Source organism: Acartia tonsa, chromosome 1, assembly GCF_053477335.1.
Source record: "Acartia tonsa isolate MP-2025a chromosome 1, ASM5347733v1, whole genome shotgun sequence".
NCBI classification, from domain to species: domain Eukaryota; kingdom Metazoa; phylum Arthropoda; class Copepoda; order Calanoida; family Acartiidae; genus Acartia; species Acartia tonsa.
The window spans coordinates 23424353-23447523 of NC_137260.1; the positions used below are offsets into that span (position 1 = coordinate 23424353).

Consider the following 23171-nt stretch of genomic DNA (forward strand, 5'->3'; position numbering starts at 1 on the left):
CCCCCCCTTCCCTACATCAAGAGGCCTCTAGGGGCGCAGCGGCTTGTTACTATATAAAGTAGAAACTTAGAAAGTAGCGAAGCTTAGTAAATAACCTTAATTTAACCACGAATATTTCTAGATAACAAGAAGCTACTACTAAGAGAGCCCGGATTATCCCCCAGTTTCCTTGCCAACCATCTGCTGGTGGAGTATCAGAGTCTAAAGAAAGGATTAGCTCCACTCTTCGCTGTTATTTATCCGGCTGAGACTATCAGGAAGTTTATGATATTTTAAAAATCTTACAACAAAATAACAGGATCTGTGTGTACTGAGAGATATTGCTAACCACCGCACCGAATGGTTCTCCTTTACAGGATAGCCATAATAGGTTTTGAACTATTTCCAAGAGAAATCGGCCCTTGAAGAAAATTACCTCCACCAAATTTTTTTCCAACTTCTTTTTAATTTACAATGGAAAGTAAGGGGGTCAATTTCCTTCCTCTTCCCCTTCAAAGGCACCCAGAGGCCTCTAGTTTGATTTTGAAAAAATCGGGTATAGTACCTTTCGTGGCAACGTCTCTAAAGTGGTGACTCGTCGTATTTTCACAGTAGCTTTTCCCCTCAGTAGGGGGCTCTATCCCTTCAGGGTCATAATTTTTTATTTTAAAAACCTCCCAGCTGTACAACAAATTAATTACCTATGTGTCAATGAAAAAAATATTCATTTTCAACTTAAATTAAACATAAGCATGAAAAAATTTAAGATTTAAATATTAAAAGCTGTTTTTGAAAGATATGTTCTTTTCCTGTATGAATTATCTACTGGGGGTAGATTCTTTGCAGAATATTATGCTTGGTTGATTATGAGCTTTATTCTGCTACTTCACACAGCTTATGAGTTGGACACGTGTCATCAGCAGTTTATAGAGCTTGCTTTGCAAATCAGGTAACACCATGAATGGGGGGAGGTGACATTGGATGTTAATTATTAGGGCACCCAAAGTTCCAAAATCACATTTATCATTCAAGACAGTGATCTTAAGGGATAAGACAATTGAAGAACAATTTATGTACATCCCTAATGATAATGATCAACAGAAATTTTAGGTGCTTTTAATAAATCTTGATTGGCTGGTGCAAACTAACTGGATCCCAACTTTTTAATTAGGGGTTTATCGCCCATTGTCATAAACACAATTATTGAGATTTAGGATGAAATTTGTAATATTGTTGTCAAATTTCTCGTAAATAAAATTAAATGTTTTTATCGTATTCATTCGAATCCGGTGGATATTAACCGGTTCTCATCCATACGAAAAAACTATGTCTAGAATCGTATTATATCCAGCTATCTACGAATATAAAAATGTACAATCATAAGATTAAAATCAGTTTTTTTTAGCCCGTGCCTTCGGCACCTCGGGGCTAAAAAAACTTGTTTTAATCATATAATTGTACATTTTATATCCGCGGAAAGCCGTTTATAATACGATGAAAGAAATAACTATTAATGCATTTCAAATAAACAATTTTAATAGTGTAAAGGATAACTAATACAGAATAGTCTGCTAAAAGAATATCTAAATAATAAAACTATTTGTTTGAAAATATCTAAGTTATTCTATTTCACACCCACAAACTGCATGATGGCAAGTAAAAAAATATTTTAGATCCTTAAATTATATTAATTTCTTTTATTTTATAGAGAGGTGAACTACAACTTGCCAAGCAATGAACATCACAAGTTAGAAGCTGCTTTGAGAAGGATGGAATTTGAGGGACCTTTCTCGGCATTTGGCTTGTTTGAGGTTATCATATCTTTACAATAGTTTTAATTTTGACCAACTTTACATAATTCATCTAAAGCTATAAGACACATATAGAAGATAGGATCTACAAGCCAGGACAACATTCTTCTTTTTTAACATTGACACCTTCCACGAGGAATAAAATTCTTTCAACTTTTCCATCTTATATTTCTTATTTTTTGTAATTGTGACTAACCCTAATGACATTGTCCATGTTCCTAATAGTGTTTTAATTTTGAAAGCATGTTAGATTAATTTCTCGTATTCATTTGAATCCGGTGGATAGGAACCGGTTCTCATCCATACGAAAAAACTATTTCTAGCATCGTATTATATCCAGCTTTCTACAAATATAAAAATGTACAATTATAAGATTAAAACCAGATTTTTAGCCCGTGCCTACGGCACCTCGGGGCTAAAAAAACTGGTTTTAATCTTATAATTGTACATTCTATATCCGCGAAAAGCTGTTTATGATACGATGCGATAAATAACTATTATCATTTAGGTGAACATGGGAACAATAACAAGCATTTTCTCAACTTGCCTCACTTACATCATTGTTATGTACCAATTTAAACCTAACACTGTTTAGCTGTATATTAAATTTACAAATAAAGCATCTAATTCTTGAATTTTTATTTCCAAAACTTTTCCCTAAATAAATATGTTCTGATTAATCAGAGATGGATACTTATTAAAAAAATTAGGGTCGCTTAGTAAGACAAAACCATTTTTGTGAAAAATCCTCCAAAATTGCATAAAAAAATCTACAAAAATTACTTAAAATCATAAAAGGGTTATTAACATAAGATTTTTATGTGATTTTTAAGGATTTTTTATAAAAAATAATTTGAATATTTTAAAAATATTTGTCTGCAAAATTTTAATTTGTATGGGGCTATTGCACATAATATGCAGGTATATAACATTAACTAACAACTGAATTTAAAAAATAAGGGGGGGGGGGTAAGTTCTGACACATTTGCGTAAACCTGGTGTATAGGCTTTATCTTTGGACTGAGCGGATAGGTTATTAGGGATAAAATCATTTTTATATGATGAATTTCCCCTAGATTTAAGATTTTTTGGATAGACCTCCAGGTTCCGGAGCTCCAGGCCTCCAGGTGGTCTCTGTACATGTAAAAATTAAAAATAAGATTTTTTTTTGAAGAGTTAGAAGTTAACTTATAAAACAAAATATGCTTCTTTTTGATTGTTATTCACATATTTGAAGAAAAAACATACATATTTTGTCTCATAAGCTGACATCTAACTCTTAAATTTTTTTTTTTTTTTTCATTTTTACCTGTAGAGAGACAACCTGGAGGCCTGGAGCTCCGGAACCTGGAGGCCTATCCAAAAAATCTTAAATCTGGGGGAAATTCATCATATAAGAATGATTTTATCCCTAATAACCTATCCTCTCAGTCCAAAGATAAAGCCTATACACCAGGTTTACGCAAATGTGTCAGAACTTCCCCCCCCCCCCTTATTTTTTTTAATTCAGTTGTTAGTTTACGCAAATGTGTCAAAACTTCCCCCCCCCCCCTTATTTTTTAAAATTCAGTTGTTAGTTAATGTTATATACCTGCATGTTATGTGCAATAGCCCCATACAAATTAAAATTTCGCAGACAAATATTTTTAAAATATTCAAATTGTTGATGCTGAATCAAGCAAATGCCAACGTCACAGAAGTGCAGTCCGTGAATTTAAAACAAATATAGAATAAATCTATGCGTATCTATAGACCCTAAATATACAGAAGCTTCGGTTTTAATAAAATCAAAAGAAAAAATAGAAAAACAATTATTCTATTAATAACAACTGTCACATGAATTTAAACAATTCAACAATTATCAGATCTAAAGTTTCAAAAAGATTATTTAAGGTGAATCACACAAGAAGATTATTTCGCATTTAGATTATCATATAGGTGATATACATTAGGGTGGGTCGATTTTGGACATTTTTTTTCTGAGGCCAAAGCGGGGATCTGCACTCAATTTATATAGATATAATACACCTCTGGATGATTTAAAATTTATCCTAAGTCTTAAAACCACTGACGACCAGACATTCAATTGTATAGCTATTTGTAAATGGGAGTCAAAAATTTATTGAGTCAGAACTATGGCTTCATGGTGCTCCCTGGAAATGCCTTGAGGAGCTGAGTCAGGAACTTTTGTCCGTTTCAAAAAATCTCGTTCCTAGCCTGAGAAAATCTAAAAAACCTCTACAAATTGGACAATTCTCAATAAACCTAAAATTTTTTGGTTTTTTAGTGATTTCTAAGGCTAGGAACGAGATATTTTGAAACGGACAAAAGTTCCTGATTCAGCTCCTCAAGGCCTTTCCAGGGAGCACCATGAAGCCATAGTTCTGATTTTAAAAAATTTGAATGTCGTCTTTGCATACTAATAAGTAATGAATTATATTTTTAAGTGGTCGTGTTCTAAAACTCAATTTTTTTTAATTCTTTTTCGGTCAGAAATGTTTTTAAGGTTAATTTTATCTGTTGCATATCCCCGCTTTGTCTAATTCCGATATGAACCCACCCTAATATACATATGTTGAAAAATAACTGTCTAAAAATGCAAATGTTGAGGTTTCTTTGTTAAGGTAGTTTCTTTTCTCATTCTTACTAGTCGCGTTCAACCTTAAAATCAAAACTTTAATTTAGATCAATGGAATTTAGCACACTAAAAGTATAACAAATGCGTTGTTCATCTGTGGGATACAATTTATTTTTAATCGTGCGATACAAGTGTAGATTTCTGGATTTTAACCAACATTTTCTTTTTTTCAACAATATCACCCCAACACACACCATATTAACCTTTATTAAAAAGAGAGGGAATGTTCTTTTTTTTAAATCAACTGTGTATTTGTAAGCTAAAGGAAGTCGGAACTGATATTTTGCTAGGAACTCGGTAATCTAAAGGGATAAGACAATGACCGATAAATTGATGAACATGCACAGTGATAATACACAAAATTGTTAATTACAATAAGTGGTTGAAACGCCCAACTAATGAACCAACCAATCAAAAATTAATTAAAGTCCTCAAAGTTATTAAACCAACCAATAAAAAACGTTATTATAAAACTTTGGGGACTGGTGTAATCAACAGCCCATTGTCCCCATCCTTCCCAAAGGAAATACCTGTAAGCGAAGCTTCTTTGGCAAATTTATTATATGTATTAAAATATAAATCATTAGCGGTTACGCCCCTAGAAGGTTGGATGGGGAAATGCCGACACTAATCTACATTTTCATTTTGAGTTTAAAAAGAGATATCGGTTCAGCGGTAGGCGAGATCCTTCGCTACAGACAAAAAAGCTTACTTCTTTATATAATAGGATAAAAGATTTTTATACCACCTAAATCTTCATTAATAAGAGGTAAAACTTGTTCCCCAAAAATTGTTTTGTTTTTGTTTATTAGCATACAGTTACGTATTGGTAATGTTGAGTAATGATAAAAGACTGATTAAAAATTGTGTTACCTCCCACGTCTTGATATGAGGTATAACTTGATCCAGAAGTTGTTGATTAGCTCCGGCTATACAATTACGACCAAGGAAGTCTGTCTGAATAAATAGTTTATGGTTAATATGCAATCAATCAATGAGAAATGCCACGGTTAGGGACAATGCTACGCAGAAAAAGGACGATAATATTTAATACTGGATTTTTACAAAATAAGTTAAACTTGAACATAATATTTATGGGTAAAATTCATAGGATAGAAATGAAGTTACAATTTAAGATTAATATTTTTTTTTTAAATTGTAGACAAATTTTAAAGGTATATTGCCATTCATTTATTAATTTTGTTTGTATTTCCATATCTCTGGCAACTTGTAAATGTAAAGAATATTTATGTATTTAGAACAATTGGATAAGTCTCTAAACTTGTTGATTTGCTCTGCTTATGTAATTCAAATTTTTACATAAATGTACAAATAGATCAGTACCGTTTATACTGAATTGTTTTATAATTTTATAAACAGAAAATACCTAATTAAAATAAAGTACAATTTTTAAAGAAACTAGGTGGGAATGCCTTGGCCTCAAACAGACACAACTCATTACAATTTACAACGAGGATCTCCAGACAAAGATCATGCAATCAAAGGGTTTGTTGTCTACTATATAAAAAAAAACTATTCACATATTAGAAACATATGTTTTTCGCATACCTGTTGAACGCCTTTCTTAAGTCAAAGGTACTCAAAGTAAAAATGTTAACAATTATTTTCCAGTAATAAAATCCGTTGTATTAGAATTGCCAAAAAGAAAAATACATATTCATCTTATTGAGTGTTTATACGATAATCTTAGATTTACTACAGCTAGCGGCTAAACCCCTTCAGGGGCACTCGAGAGAAGAAAGGAAGAGTTTACGTTTCTTTTTATATAGGTATATTTTTTTTTTTGAGGGGGGGGGGTATTTCTCTTGAAAGGATATAGGTAACCTCTGCTTATACAGTTAAAAAACCTTCTTTCTAAAATATGAGAAGTAGAACCGGAGAACTATTTTGATTTAGCGGTTTGTAAGATCTTTCATAGCAGACAAATAAAACATTAAGGTTTAAGCTAAATAATAGCTTAATAAGAATCCTTTTATATAATGTAATTATGTAGTACCTAAATTTTTTTTTGTCTTAAGCTTTAGTTATCGGTAACTACAAAACCGATTGAGTTCTCCGTTTTGGGGAAATTTCACATTGGTCAGTGGTTTTACATTTAAGCCTAGGAATGGTTTTAGGCAATTTTTCTCCTTCTCCTCACCCTTTAAAATAAAGAGCCCTTAGTGCTAGTGGCGCACCAGCTAGCTAATTATAAAATAGCCGTGTTGGTAAAAATACTCACTGGTTTTCCTGATATATCCTTCACTACTCCACCAGCTTCTTCCACAATAAGAGAGGGTCCAGAATAATCCCAAATATGGAATCCAATCTCAAAGTACAAATCAGCTGACAAAAAGAAACATATGTTTATCTATTTATTTCAATACTGTTTTGAAAGTTCATTTGGTGAATAATTAGGTGACTTAAAAGATGTACCTACGGTTCGAATATTTGAGTATAAAAATAGTTAGATTTTTAAGATAGATTAAAGTATGACATCTGCCATATTTAAGTTAGAAGTATGATATAATGTGTAAGAAGTGTTAAATCTTGTTACAACACATTAGAACATTTTTGCTAAAACAGATTCCATGTGTTTGACCTACTACCTATTGGAAAGATTGTTAATTTTAACCAATACTACAAAGATGCCTAATAAAATGTGTATTTTGTAGTCATAAAGAGTGGATAATTTATTAACCCTTTACAGTCGTGCCCCTTGCCGCACCTTAATCAGTTCCTATTAGAGCTAGAGGGCTAAATTTTTTTGTGCAAGTCCCCTGTTTGATAATAAATTTCCGACCTTTTATAAGTCTAAGTCAATTTTCGCTTCCTTCACCCTTTTATTTAACAAACTTTGTTTTTAGGTCTTTTTTACTTAAAAATTTCAAACGGCTGTAATTTTCTTATTTTTGAAGCTAGAAGAACAATTTTTTTCCAGAAAATGTTTATCTTTATGTAAATTTTACATTAGAAATATCAAAATATAATTTTTAGCGGCCGCAGCTGTACTTTTAACCTAATGAGTGAGTTTTGTATAATTAAAACCTGATATTAGAAGGACATAATTAAAAAGTGAAATACGATATTTGCGGATAAAATATAAATTCTAATTGTATCTTACATAAAACTCATTTCAGTATTGAATTTTTTATGAATTTCTCTCTTTGTAGCCTAAAAATAAATATTAGTTGTATTTGTTCAACTACGAAATGCTATAAAACCTTTTTCCTGTGGTTCGTTGGTGAGCAATGCTCTATTATTTAGCCAAACAAAGTTTTCTCAAATAATAATTTTGAATGTGTAGATGCTTTAAAGGGCAGAAGCTGGATTTTTTTTTATAAATATTTAAGAATCCACAAAAAAGCATCTCGATTACTGAAACATTCCTTAAGAATTTTATAGTAAACTACACAGTTTTCTGTATGAGATAATAACTTGGAAATGGAATATACAAATATTATTATATAAACATAAATATTCCTGATCCCATAGCTATAAGACATAGGTTTATGCCGGCAGATCCATTTGCTCGCACGCCTCGGGCCTAAAAGAGTTATCTTTATAATAAAACACGGGTATAGTCCCTTTCACGGCAACGCCTCTTAAGGAGGCGATTCGTCGTATTTTCAAAATGGCTTTTAATAGGTTATTCTAGGTTATGTTGTATTGGGTTAGGTGATTGTCACGAGAGGTTAGGCAATTGGCCCCGCAGGGTTAGAGCCTCCGCAGGGAGTAGAAATAGGAGAAAAGCTACTGTGAAAAAAAAACGAAGAAACGCCCCTTAAGAGGCGTTGCCACGAAAGGGACTATACCCTAAAACACAAATAACATGTATTGCAATATTTCTCAAATTGCGGATACGGCCTTAGATGTATCTAGAACACTTCCTATTTTTTTAGTTGAAAGAAGAAAAACTAAAATCGGTGTGGAGGGGAAGGGGCCGTGGACCTATGAGAAGTTTCACTGAAGGAAGAACTAAATCAGATCAGCGGTTTGCAAGATTTTTTGCTACAGACAGACAGATAGATAAAGTATTCTTTGAAGAATTCCACGTTCTTGAGCAAAAATTGGCAGAATAATTTAATTGTCCCCTGATCAACCCTTAAACAAAGTGTTTAGCACGCCCGTGGGGCAATACATACATATTTCTAAAAGTTTTGTTATTTAAGTAATTTATGTAAGTACTTTTACAATCAGACAGTAAATCAGAGAGGTAAAAGACATTTGGCTGTTTATTACACTAGTCTACAAAGTTTTAAAGTAACGTTTTCTTATTCGTTGGCTTGCCAACTTTGACGACTTTATTTTATTTAGATTCGTAGGTTCTTTAAGTTGAGTGTCCAAACGTTTCAACCATTAATTGTAATCTACAGTGGAGATAATTTTGTGCATCATTGTTGGGGATGTACATCAATTTATTAACCATTAGCTTATTCTTGTAGATCCCTGCAGTAAATCTGTTAATTTTTTTCATACAGAATACAATAAAGTTTTCATTATGAAACAGAACAAAATTCAGTTAAAAATTGGAATCCAATGTGAACTTTTTCCCTAGTCTTAAATTTGTACATGTATTCCTTTAATAGAATTTTGTTGTCGGTCAGTCCTAAAAGGCACTCTATATCCTAATCTCATGCTTTTCACTAAAAACCTCACATTTTTAAATAAACAAAAAAAAGTAATTTCTTTTGTTAAGCATCAAAATTAAGTGGTTGTGGGGGGTTTCAGTGCTCATCAGACACTAAGTGAAATGCACAGAAATCTTTTTTAAAATAAGCTTATCCTTGTCAATTTAAGTTGTAATTTTTATTTATATAATTCTTATTTTCCCTAATAATATTGTTTATTCAAGATAAAAAGAAACTAATTTAAGCAAAGAAGTAAAGGAGAAAACGCAGTCATTAAGGGATAAGTATATACATTGCCCCCTAAAAAATGCTACGGTAGATTTGGAAAGAGTATTAGAAATTCCAATAAGATAAATAGAGGAAGAAAAAAATAATAAGTAAAAACGTAAAAACTTGAATATAACTTTAACTCATATCAAAACTGCTAAGAAACTGCATAGAAAGATCAAAAAACTGTTAATATTTACTTATCATTCTATCCGTGAAGAAAACTAAATGATCAACACATCCAAGGCAAGAGTTCGAGACAAATAATTTGAAAGTAGGAAAATAATATGACATGCCAATTTTGATATGGTTTATCATATTCTACCAAAAACATTGTAAAAGTCGTTTCACAATACTGAATAATTGTTAACTTATCATTTTATAAATTAACTAGCGGCTACGCCCCCTAGAAGCCTCTAGTGGCACTTTAAATGTATAGTTTTTTTTTGTTGCGTTCAAGGTTGCGTAGGAGTCTCTTTCTACGATACCTCAAAATATTACGTAGGAGTCTCTATACTTAAGATAAAAATTTTGATTTATTGTGATTTCTCTTGGGAGTGGGGTGGTACTCTCCCCCAAAATAGTTATAAACCTTCCCAGGACCTATGAGAATCTACCCTGTTAAGGAGAACCCGATCGGTTCAGCGGTTAGCGAGATCCTTCGGTACAGACACACAGACAAACATCCTGTTACTTTAGTATAAGGATTAATATTTTTCAATGTATACCTAGTGGAAAATATTTCCTGATATATTGTCTATTTAACAGAATATTTATCACCATTCATGTCCAAAGCAATTAACCTTTCTAAACAAAAGTTTAGGAGATTTTTTTCAGTAGAAACTAAGTATCAAAGCAAAGTTTTTCTTTTCATCTCTAATGAAGTAATAATACGCATGGACAGAGAAAGAGAGGGTCGGATAGTTGGTAAAGAAAAACAGGACAGGGATTGATAATCTGAAAAATATTTGGTTTAACATAACTAAAAATCCCTTTTATGGTATAACCCTTGTCTGAAAGTCCAGAACTGTATCTGAATCATAATGTGATTAATGTTTAAAGGCAAAGCAATTAAAACTTACCCAATCTCATTATCAATGTCAAGCAGCAGTAGGTACAATTTTGTTATGAGAAAAAAATCGCGCTTTTATATACTTTTAGTTTTACTCATTCTTGTCTTTGTCCATGAAGAAAAAAGGGGAAAAAATCTGCAAAACAAGGATGGATAGAATAGCAATAGCAAAAAAATATTACTTTTTCTTTGGAAGAAAGAATTCTTGACTAGCTTGATCCCAAAACCTAGAAAATTGTTTTAAAACTGACCAATACAAACTTCTTACCAATGCACTGGTGGTATTGTGTAATTTATATGCAAGTCACGTACAAATATTAGCACGGCAACCCTTATTCTAAAAAGCTTCTCTAAAGAGAGACTTTTTCATTAAGGTAACTTAATTTAGGACACCTGCCATACTAGGCAATGGTGAGGTAATAATGAGGAGCTCTAATTAGACAGCTGGTCAAGCCATAATAAAATAAGCTTGAACATGGAGCTTGAGCTGGCCCTATAGTGGTTATTCAAAAGAGTCTCAACCTGTGCTCCATGGTTTTATTTAAATAAAAAATGTAAAATCGTTAAAAATGACATTCAAAACAAGAAATATTTAGAAAGTTAAGAAATCATTTATTAATGGAAATAACTTGTTAAAGAGTCACTATTGTGTATAGAATGCAAAGTCAAGGAAGTATCCTCTTTGATGTATAAAGTACGTATAATTCCTACAAGAGTGTTGGATACCCAATACTTATGTATTACTTGCTTGCCAGTTATCTTCTATCACATCCCATTCGGTGCAGAATCATTCTATATCATAATATTAAAATATAAGGTACATTTCATATAATTAAACTTCCTGATTTTTTTAGGTTAGGTTAGGTTGGGCAAGTTCCTCGTATGTTAGGCTCCCCGTGGGGACTAGGCCCCCCGCAGGAATTGGAGAGAGCTTGAATTCATATGCAAAAATGAATTTTAGGAAATGTTACTTATAGACAATAGATTTAGGACTCTCTTTTAGGGATGGCAATCCGTCAAATTTTTGGACCGGATTCGGATTCTTACAAGAATCCGTCAAAAAAATGGCAGATTCCTGCGGATTCCGGATTCTTATTTTTGGCGGATTCCGGATTCGGATTTCGGATTCTAGCAATATTTTAAAAGGCTTTTTCAAAAAATTAAAAAAATTAAGTGCTACACATGTCCTAAAAATCAATGTTCTTGGTATTCTCTATAATTCACTTCCGAGAATCGAACCAGATTTTAAAAGATTTTATATATAATGATGATAATCTTTGCTTTTAAAAAGCGGGAGTTGAAAGAAAAAACTCAAGACGCTAATTTTAGCCTACCAATTAAGAATCCGAATACGCTATTAAAAAACGGATTCCGGATACGGATTCGTATTCCAAAATTGACCAAAAATTGACCGAATTCCGGATACCGGATTGCCAACCCTACTTTGTTTGTCCAGTAAAATCTAGAAAAAAAACTTAGGATTTAAAGTTATTAGAAAAGCTTTATATTTTTTCCTACTAATTTTAAACTTTTGTAACTACCTAATGATTGTGTCAATCACATTTTTTCAACAAAAAATGCTACCAACCTAAACCAAAACTTAATGGATTTCCCTAAATCTTGCTTACGAGCAAAGCTAAGTGATATGAATAGGGATTCATAATTTACAATTAAATAAAAGAATAGCTAAATTATAAAATAGAGGACAGTAAAACGATTTCCCCGCATCGCTTCGAAACCGGTTCTCAGCCATACTGAAAAACTATGTCTAGCATCGTATTATATCCATTTTATGTACGAATATAAAAATATACAATCATAAGATTAAAACCAGAGTTCTAAAGATACCGAAGGCACGGGGCTAAAAGCATCGGAAAGCTGTTTATAATACGATGCGAGAAATAAATATTACATCATTTTTCTATATTTGTTTAAAATAATATTTTTCTAGCAAGAAATTAAAGTTTTGCTAAGTTACAAATGTTCCCAGTATTTTTCCATTGAAAATCTTACAAAAGTTTGCAAACTTAGTGGAATAATTTCACAGGAGAAGTTTCCAAAAACTTGAACTGGTTAGAATGGCAATTAAAGTTAATAACAACCGACACGGTTAGACCCTAAATCTTTAAGGCACTTTTATTGAAAGTATACATTTTATTTTTTTATTTTTCCATTTCGAACTTTCACACACAACCAAAAAAGTTATAACCATTTGTTTGTATTGATGCCTAGAATTAAATAGACTAACTCTGTTCTTTAATTTTATTAACTCAAGCTGTTATCTGTTAAAGTTGCGCCGCTACTTACATTTCAGAGATCTAAAGGGATAAGACATGCAAGCTTTTCCGGAGTGGTCCTATCCGGGGAGATGGAGAAGAAGTCCCCGGGCAAACCTGCATCAAACACACCTGCTTGACCAAAGGGATAAGACAAACGCCGATAAATTGATGTACATCCTCAATGATGATAATCAATATTTCCCTTCTGTTGAAACGATTGAACACTCAACCTAATGAACCAGCCAATAAAAAATCAACAAAAGTACCCAAAGTTGTTAACCCCACGAATAAGAAAACGTTATTATATCATTTTGAGGACTATTGAAATAAACAGCCCAATGTCCTCTCCCTCCTTATTACATTGTCTTTTTTAGAGAAAAAAAACATTCGTAACATTTCAACTTTTATACCTAATTATTATTTGATTGCACTCACCTTCTCAACAAAATGGGTGTTGCTGGTAAGCATCCATGCCTCCTGGAGCAACAAAGCGTTCTCTAGCTCGGTGCACTTAGATACATGAATCTACAAATAGCAAAATATAAAACTTTTAAAAAAATCTATTCAGTAAAATATTGATCTATCTTCCAGCAGGGATCTGAAGGGATGAGACGATGGCAGATATATTGATGTGCAACCCAAATAATGGTACACAAAATTAACCCTTCAGTAGATTAAAATTAATAGTTGAAACGTTTGGACACTCAACTAAATTAATCAAATGGTGGGTCGATTTTTGACATTCTTATCTGAGACCATAGCGGAAACGTGCACATGATTCTTATAAGTATAATACACCTCTGGATGATTAAAAATATATCTTTAGGTGGAGAATTTGTGACGTCGCATAACACGATATATAAGCATCTTTATTTTAGGTGCTACTTCCCAAGTTTTTGAGATAATTGAGTAAAATGTTTTTAGTTAAGCCAATAATTACCTACCCCAAGTTTTTTTTATCTTTCATAAAAAAACGCCGCGGCGGTTACCCCACCATTTTTTATGAAAGATACCAAAACTTGGGGAAATTATTGACTCAACCCCCCCTCAATTATTAAAAGAACGATTGTAATAAGAAAGTAAATTATAGAGCAGCGAAATTTCAAAGAATTGCAAAATTATGATTCTTGGGTATCAGAAACACTTTCTCCTACTTTAATCTTAAAATGTAGGATTTTTCTTTAATTAAGGTCTGCTTTTCAGTACATATCAACGTCAGTACGTGAGGTACTGTTAAATAATTATATTTCGTTTATTTTAGCCATGAATGACAAATCATAAGCGTTTGATCGTTATGAAACTTCACAAAAATTATATTCAGATTTCAGTCAACTTAGGCAGTAAAGACTTACTTTTTAGTAAGTAAAATCAAAAGGTCTACATTTGATTCATTTGATTATTTTAGTATTTTAGAGATAAATGACAAGGAACTATGTGTCCTAAAGAGTGAAGCTACCCTACATATAATTATTTTCCAAAGTTTGGTAGGTAATTATTAATTTCTTCATTTGCAGGATTCGCTTTTATGTTTTTTTAATCCTTGATAAAGGATTATTGTAATGGAAGTTTTATAAGAAATGACAGGAAAAATCTTCAATAACGTATAAGTTTTCTTATGGGATTAATTTCTAAAGAAAATTTGCAAGAAAAATATAATCCAAAAACTGAAAATAGGTTATTTTTTTTAAGTTATAAATAACTAGATTAACTGGTTGTATTTGTATAGATTTAAACTTTAAGATTGTTTTGATCAGGATTTCAAACAATTTGAAACGGGAAGATATATTTTCTTGTTGGTACAAAAAAAGGTTAAGAAAAATAAAACAAATAAAGAAGCATTTAAAAATATTTTATCTGGTTTCTTTAAAAACTCTGTTTAAAAATTAAGTATGCTTTTAATCACCTATTATGTGAAGTATCAATTTTTGCTTGTTTGTTAAGATCTCACAAACCATTAAATTAGTTAAGCTATTCATTTAAGGGAAGCTAGGACCGAAGCTAAATCTTTAGAATTAAGATAACAGAACGAATACCTATTAAGCTCAATAAGAAATGTGAGAAGACTTTCATATTTCCTAGGCAAATTAACAATACAACTTTTGAAACAATATTAACCTTTATAAAATCACTCTTTCAAAAAGTGTTGGCGAAACAGCCCCTCCTACTATTTGCCACAAAAGTCAATATACAGACTGGTGTGATTCGAATTCGATTGCATGCGAATTTCATATTTTGGCATAAGAACGCTATAGAATATGACAGATTGGACATAACCCTTTATACCTGTTTTCCATTGAGAAATGCGCCCTTGCCCCTTCTGGCCGACCAGAGGTATTCCAAAATGGGATTGTTCACCAAACAGAATTGTACCTCCTGGGAATAAAATGTTCTGATTAGGAGTGTTTTTTTCTACTTATGGAGAAACAAAATCTTTTAGTTAGATGTGTGTGTATGTCTGTAAAAAGGGATCTTGCTTACCACTGAACCGATATGTTTCGCCTTTAGCTTCTTAAAGGTCCAGGGAAGGTTTTATGTTTATTTTGGGGTTGGGTACCAACAACCTCCCAAGAATAGTCGCCTTTGTAAAAAATATCCCATCCCAAAAAAATTGTTACTCTTTCTTTTTATAACTAGGTAGGTATATTTTAAATACCTTTTTGACCATGAAAGTAACAATGGTACAGATATTGAAGTTAGAGTGAACAAAGTTTGTGGTTCCATCAATAGGATCCAGAATCCAGGTTGGTTCATCTGTCAGCTCGCACTTTCCACCTCCAGCTACGGTCTCTTCGCCAACAAACCTGAAAGGAAAGTTAGTTAATTTTTTCTTATAATAGCCCTATCTTTTTGAAATATTTTTATCACACAATCTAAGTAATAAAAGGGTCTTATCTATCTTACACAAACATTTTGGAAGTTTTGATGCGACAGAAGTAGGCAATTTTAATTTTTTTTCTATAAAAAATGATTTTTCATTAAGTTTGATAAAAAAAAGGTTTGATTAATTCCTGGAGGAAAAATCAATAGTGATTAAAGAATTCTACAGGGGGGTATATTCTGCACAAAATTCATTATTTTCCCCGGCTAGAAATTTGTTTATTCCCTCCCCCCTCAGCAGGGTCAAATTTGAAAATATACACCCCTGGAATTCTACAGAAATGTACCTGTGGTCAGGAAATTTGGCGGTTAGTTTTTCCTTGATTATTCTTTCCACCTAAATAAATTACTCATTTAAACTCTATTTATCAAAAGTATAAACTTAAGAAATAAGATAAGACAAAACATGTTAAAATATTTATTACCTCTTGGTCTGTTTCCGTAACCAAGTCATGTGGACCTGATTTTGTTGATATGTTCTTTGTTCTAAAAACACACAAAAAAAAAAAATTTAAATGGTAAAGAAGTCTTAATTGACGCTTTGAATTAAGAAGAGAAACTCGTTTTATTAAAAACTTCTCCAGAGAAAAATTAGATTTACTGAATTGTATAGGTACCTTTATCCGTCGTTAGGCTAAAAGCAACTTAGACTTTCAATTTTATAATACAAAATTAATTATTTGAGTTCAATACAAAACTAACTAAATTTTCGGTTGGATAAATTGAAAGTCAAAGCGCTAAATTTACCTATTGAATGCATCCTTGATAGTGACGGCAACATCTTTCACCAATTCCTGAGCAAAGTTGTACTCGCTTTCATATTCAGACATTTTCAGATCTAAAATTATTTTACATTTTTTTTGTTAATCAAAAAAAGTAAGTTGTTAGCCTGTTTGTTTGTTTTCATTTATATGAACCTAAAAATCTAGTTATCCCCAAATCTTCGTACAGTTCCTAAATATAAGGTATCTAAACTATTTTGAGGAGGGTAGCTTAAAAACAATCCCCGGCCCTCCTCTCCAAACAAGTAACCCACAAATTTTAGGTTAGTCGTCAACCACCCTCTTAAAAGAGACATCAAATTGCGAATCCGCTCGTCACCTACAATTCACAAATAGGAATCCTTATGATTCTCCATAAAGTACGAATATGTTATATGAATATGATCATCAAAAAGTAGTTTAGTCGGTCGGAGGGAAGAAAATTGTCTGCTTCAATGAATAATAAACACTGTCTGCTAGGAATTTCCGCTTTTTTTTGTCTTCTGCTTTTTTATTGAAGGACAAAAGTCTCATATCAATCTTTCCCCAAAACTTTACAACTTTGCAAACAAAGGAATTGTCTTAGAAATACAACCAAAAAGTTTACTGCTATAAAAAAAATAGTCAATGAATTATTAAGGTTTTTTTTGTATTGAAACATTTTTTTTCCATACGAGATAATAGTAAGAAATAAAAAGGAAGAAAATATAGGAGAAATTTGTGAATAATAAATGTCGTCGTTTGTTTTTAAATCAGCTGATCGTTTTCTTCCCCCTTATTGGGCATTTTATTCCCTCCCCTCCCATATCAAATTTATTTATTTTTACAATATTTGGCGCGAAGCAAAAGCACAAAGTTGGTATTCTTAAACTTTTCCTAATTTGAAATTTGAATTAAAAAAGTGATAGTTCTTAGAAATGCATTTCAACTAAAGTTAATGTGATCCACATCTTTATTTCCTTTATCAATGATAAAGACTTTATTTATAAGGCTTATTTTCATTATAATAATATACATTTGCGCGCTATATATTATGTAGTTTTCATTTCAAAAGACTTTAAAATCATTTAGTTGGCAGTGTTTGTCAGCTTATACCAATAAGCAAATTAATTTCCGAAAAAAATCACGAAACCTATACGTGTTTTTCAGCTGTCAGCAACACATCGTAAAGTTGACGACCTCTCCATTTCCTAAATATTACTTAGATTTTTTCGCTTGTTAGTTATATACCTTATACCTTGGTGTTTGTATTAGATACATCTATTCACTTCAGACAAAATGGTGAGAACGAAAGGTTCATCTGGTGGAAGAACTTTTGCCTCCAAAGCTCCATCGTAAGTGTATAGAATCCATGGCTCACATGAAGCTAGGAGTCTAGCATGCACCGAAATCGAAGAATGAAGAAAGCTAGCACCAAATGTCTTAAAGTGAAGAAAACTAGCACCTAATGTTTTGACCCTTCTTAATTGTATTTTGTATTAATCCTATAATATAAAGTAGTAAGCGTTTTTTGTCTGTCCCGAAGGATCTCGCTAACCGCTGAACCGATATTGTTCTCCTTTACAGTGAAGCTTCTGGGAAGGTTTTAATCTATTTTTCGAGGGGGTGTCTTAACCCCCCTCTCCCCCAAAAAATAATTTTTATAACTCTTTGGAAACTCAAATTTAAAATAGGATGAGGTCGACTTTTCCTTCTCCTACTAGTGCAGTGCCCCTAGAGGCTTCTAGGGGCGAAGCCGCTAGTAATACATAAATTGCTCCTCCCTTTTTCTCACACAAAATATGTCCCGGCCCTTTTACACCTAAAATCCCTCCCATTATTAGAAATCTTGTAAATCTTAAGGATGAAGAACCCTAGCACCAAATGGTGTAGAATGAAGGAAACTAGCACCGGTGCTAGTCTCCTTCATGTGAGCCGAATCCATTTTTTGTTATGATCAGGATCCTTGGGATGTGTCTTATTCCTAAATATCCGTTTCCAAGTTTTGAAATTAAGGGTTAATCTCTGATGATAAGATATGTAAAAGTTACTCGATCTACATGCTATACGGTTATTGCTTGTTTTATCCTCAAGTTTGGCAAAAAAAAGTTTGGATACAAAACCCTTGAAAAAGATTTTTTGTTACCATTAAGAAAATATTTGACAATTAATTTCGATATTACAATGTATACACTCGCCGCTTAGCCCATCCCTCCCCCCCTCACCACATTCCCCTTTTTAAGTCTTACAATCTTTAATTTTAGTAAGGGATGCGGAGGAGGGGGTGGATCTAGAAGCTCTAGTGGTGGCGGCTCATCCACCCCAAGCAGAAAAAGTGGAGGTAAGATCACAGAAAGAAAAATGATTTTGCCTATAAACTTATACTAGTTAAGATAGCAGTTTCATGTAAAAAGCCATGAAGTTTGGTTGATTGATAATATTTGCATCGGAATATTGTACACCTGATTTTAAAATGATTTTGACAGCCTTATATGATCGAGGCGAAATAGTTCTCTTCAGATTAATAATTTCGATCTTTATTTGGTAACATTCTAAAGAAAAACATTAGACAATAGACATTAAATTTTTTTTGATGATATGCCTTACTCCGACTAGGGAGAGATAAATATTGTCAAGCTACAATCAGAAAAGCTTTTCTGATGTTATACCCATCATTCGTAAACAGGATATTGAGCTCATACTTTCAAAACATCTAATGCCTTCCCATGGATGTATCCCTGAAACATGAATTTTGTTTAAGGTGGAGGAGGAGGAGGATTACGAAATAGCTACTGTCCACAACCCACACCAGAATATCAGAAACCTATTACTATGTTTTTCACCAGGTAAACATTAATTGTTGATCATTTTGTTGTTTTTAATAAAAAATAATCCTGGAAGAAAATGAAGTAGTGGGTAATATTACAGTAGCCTTTTAAGCTATTTCTAGCCCGTGCGGGAGCCGGGGTAGTCCTTGACACTTATCTAACCTAACCTAAAATAACCTATCAAAAGCTACTCTGAAAATACGACGAAACCCTCTACTTTATTCTCTTTCCAGAACAGACTTATTAATAAGAGTTTGACTCAATTATCTCTAAAACTAATGGAGAAGCACCAAAAAATGACTGGATTTTGATGTGACGAGTTTCTGTAAAATACCACCACCCCCGGCCCCTCTATATCAGTTGGTAGTACTTAACACGATTGTTAACGGTCATCCCCCCAATTAATTTTAATTTTTATGTAAGGGACCCGAATGCTCCACCACCTAAGGAACCAATACACCCTAAACCAAAGGAGGAAGGAGATGTGGACGACAAGGGCAAAGGAAAGGGAAAAGGTAACTTATATTTTTTAATTCGTCATCAACCCAACATGAATAGGTAATAGGTATATGGGTAGAATCTCGAACACAATGCATTATACTCTGTTGTCCTAGAAATTATATCATACAAAAAGTCGTTGTTGTTTTAAATAGACTTACAGGGGTGTTTATTTTGCAAAATTGACCCTGCTAAAGGGGGGGGGGGGGGGTTAAAAAATTCGTGGTTTGGGGGAAAATTTGTAAAAACTAAAAGAACTGAAAACATTTTTACCATTTTCCCCTCATCCTTGGTGAAAAAAATAAATATGTAGAAGAGGGGATAATATGTATATAATAGAGTTTTTTTCAATATTTTTCCACCCCCCCCCCCCCCCTCCTTGGTGCAAAAAAAATAGATAGGGAGGGAAATAAAAAAATTTTAGCAGAGAAAAAAATGAATCTTGTGCAGAATTTATATAATACCCCTGTGTATTTTCTGGTGACGATTATATAGTTGTATGCTCCCTAATCTTACCATACTGTTATAGGAATCATCATGCAAAGTTTGAAATCGTTGTACAATTCTAACATGTCTAAATTAACGAAAAGAGCAAACCGTTACCAAACTGGCCAGTCAATTTTGAAGATAAAAAATGTATATAACGTACACAAAAAAATATGTTACTTTTATAAAAAAATCAAAGAACGTACAAAAAACGTACTTAAAAACACATAATGTACATTTAATATTTTATGTATAAGGGGGGCCGGCGGGGGGGGGGGGGGGGTTAATGCAACCATCTCGTAATCAATGTATAAATGGCACTTAGAATTCGAATTTCGATCTAAAATTCTGCATGAGTAATCCTTGGTAGGTCTATTTTCCCTAAATCAAACAAAAAAGTTGAAAAAGTAACGTTTAGCCGTTTTTTTTTGCTATTTTCAGGGCAAATCTGTCATAAATTACGTAGGAATCAACTTTTTGTAACATATTTTTGCTTTAAATCATGTGAAATGATACAAAAACAACATTTTCAGATTTCTAGTACCAGCAACTACCGGCTAGAAGCGTTTGAAAACATTTTTGAGCAGAAAATAGTATTATGTGGAGATAGGTTTCGTGATGATTTGCATTGAAAATAGTCCAAAAAATGGCTAAACTGCTGAGCCGCCAGCTGTTAGCCGTTATTTTTCCAACTTTTTGTTCGATTTAGGGAAATTGACCTAACATGGATTACTCATTCAAAATTTCAGATCGAAATTCGAATTCTAAGTGCCATTTATACATTGATTACGAGATGGTTGCGTTAACCCCCCCCCCCCCCCCCCTCTTAACTATATTAATACATAAATGTCTATATGTTGTGTTCAAAGTGTATGTTTATTAATGTATTATCATGAGATGTGAAGTCAATAAACAATAGGTAGGTATGGTACACTCTTAATAATAAAAGTTATTTATACTTACTAGCCTAACAAACTTCAGCTGTTTTTCAAAACCATTTTGGAATAATGAGAAAATTTACAGATCATTTAATTTTTCCATCTGGAAAAAATAACAAATGAATTTTCTAACATGTTATTATAAAAACAAGTACCTATAGCAAAACAATTTTGTCCAAAGTAATATACTAAAATTTGCTGACAAGAGATTAGCTCTAGTTAGAAATTTAAGAAAGAACGAAATATTAAACTGTTTTTAACCTATAAAACATATATCAAAAATATACTATGACACCAGTAGAATCAAACTGCAGAGCCTAAATTTGAATTAAGTCCCAAATAAATTTTTTTGGGGGGATTTAAAAATTAATTTTTACTGTTGCTGTGGTCCTTTTTGATCAGAGCAAAAGGTCTTTTTTATTTGGTTAAAATTCATAGCTTTTAGAGTGTTTTGCTTCATAAATATTGTATTCTGGTATAGAGCAAAATTAGGCCTTTTGATTTCATCTAAATTAATTCATTAAGTACTTAATTCTTTACAATATATATATGATTTAACATTGTCATGTTTGTTTTCAATCACTTATTTAAAACACATAAAAATCGGCTGTAAAGGGTTAAAATTGTGTAAGATGCTGTAAGATGACAACAAATGTTAATGCAATACAACAAATTTATTTTTGTCACATATACAAATATATATGATATAAGATTATTCAAACTTATTTTTAAAATATTTTTTAAAGTATGTATCTTTTATGTGTATGGTTTTCATTCTTTTCATTTTAATTAAATAAAAATTATATAACTACATTGGAAAGAAGTCACTTTGTGAAAACACTTTTTTAAAATGTAAAGAATTGAAATGAAATAAGATTTCTTATTGGTTCAGACTTCAGAATTATATGTTTTATTGTATATGTTAGATTTTTAAATGAAAGAGGGAAGTCATTTTCTAGTAAATCCCATAAAGGTGTGTGTTATAAGGCCTAAAAATAGTAGTAGAACAATAGGGAAATTTTTTTTTTTTTTTGATAACCGTACCTGGAATATCTTAAAAAATACGAAATTTCTATCAAACGCTTTGTTTGGCTCAAACTGACAAAAATTTTAAAAAAATATAATTATATTAATAATGTTTTCTATAGGTACAAGGTAAAGGTTAAGAACAATCTATACCATTAAACAAATGAAGAAGCCATTCTTTACAGGTTGATTTATTTAAGGTGACAAAAATTAGTTTTATGTTTGTGGAATTTCATGTTTCTTTGCTTTGAAGTAGAAGGTTTCAATGTGCATTGTTTCATTTCAATTTCACTACAGCGAACAACTACCTTCTTATATAGATTGTATATCTGAATGTTTTCAAAATTGTCTGTATGTAACTTGTTGTGTTGGTTTGTTTCACTAAGTCATTGTAATAATGATTTGTTAAAGTTTCATTTTAATGTTCACTGCTCATACAACCTGTTAAGAATGGCTTCTTCCTTTGTTTAATGGTATAGATTGTTCTTAACCTTTACCTTGTACCTATAGAAAACATTATTATTATAATTATATTTTTTTTAAATTTTTGTCAGTTTGAGCCAAACAAAGGGTTTGATAGAAATTTCGTATTTTTTAAAGATATTCCAGGTATGGTTATCAAAAAAAAAAACAAAAAAATTTCCCTATTGTTCTATTCAATAGGGAATACAAATATATAGAGCACCTTATCGTTCTACTACTATTATTAGGCCTTATAACACACACCTTTACGGGATTTACTAGAAAATGACCTCCCTCTTTATTGTTTTAGAAAAAAAAATATTTCCATTGAACAGATTAATGTTTTTTTTATTGTATCAATATAAAGTGAATTATATAAATCTAAAAGCCACAATATTACCCTGAGTAAAAAAGACCTTTTGCTCTAGTCAAAATGACCAGAGCAACATTAAAAATTAATTTTTAAATCCCCCAAAAAAAGTTTATTGGGGACCTAATTCATATTTTGGCTCTGCAGTCTGATCAGCATATGAAACAAGTTAAATACTGCCTGGAGGTATAGGCCTGGAGGCCATGTAAGGTTAAACAGAACACGTTAAAGAACTCCACCCTGGGGGACCCTGTTTAACCTTTAAGTTG

At 32.1% G+C, this 23171-nt stretch overlaps 2 protein-coding genes and 1 long non-coding RNA gene across 17 annotated transcripts in view; 2 read left to right on the forward strand and 1 right to left on the reverse strand.

Moving 5' to 3' along the window:
- The first annotated feature begins 740 nt into the window (after positions 1–740).
- On the forward strand, positions 741–2422 carry LOC145315238 (uncharacterized). The gene is made up of 3 exons (XR_013877993.1): positions 741–928; positions 1688–1790; positions 2299–2422. It is a non-coding gene; the product is annotated as an uncharacterized LOC145315238 (long non-coding RNA).
- A 1168-nt stretch (positions 2423–3590) lies between these two features.
- On the reverse strand, positions 3591–16413 carry LOC145315247 (inositol monophosphatase 1). 3 transcript variants are annotated; one of them, XM_080155281.1, is made up of 11 exons: positions 16302–16413; positions 15980–16040; positions 15842–15891; positions 15331–15478; positions 14961–15050; positions 13113–13202; positions 7912–7975; positions 6671–6774; positions 5302–5385; positions 4355–4451; positions 3591–3731 (listed from the first exon to the last, which is right to left on the reverse strand). In XM_080155281.1, exons 1-10 carry the CDS (start codon positions 16382–16384, stop codon positions 4437–4439), a joined length of 789 nt encoding a protein of 262 aa, XP_080011407.1. In that variant the 5' UTR covers positions 16385–16413; the 3' UTR covers positions 3591–3731; positions 4355–4436. The 3 variants fall into 3 exon arrangements, with proteins under 3 accessions (XP_080011407.1, XP_080011413.1, XP_080011419.1); XM_080155287.1 differs by having other exon boundaries at positions 3591–3769; positions 4351–4451; XM_080155293.1 differs by having other exon boundaries at positions 3591–3788; positions 4351–4451.
- A 1113-nt stretch (positions 16414–17526) lies between these two features.
- LOC145315287 (uncharacterized) overlaps positions 17527–23171 on the forward strand; it is a 51087-nt gene continuing 45442 nt past the window's right edge. For 12 of the 13 annotated variants that reach the window (XR_013878011.1, XR_013878013.1, XR_013878016.1 and 9 more), the window contains exons 1-4: positions 17528–17649; positions 18559–18635; positions 19056–19140; positions 19546–19637. Coding sequence is in view for 2 of the 13 variants with exons in the window: in XM_080155311.1 (XP_080011437.1) it covers positions 17594–17649; positions 18559–18635; positions 19056–19140; positions 19546–19637 (310 nt within the window). In the remaining 11 variants the exon portion in view is untranslated. Of the gene's footprint in view, positions 17650–18558; positions 18638–19055; positions 19141–19545; positions 19638–23171 lie in introns of all 13 variants that reach the window. The other variant, XM_080155342.1, reaches the window with a different exon arrangement.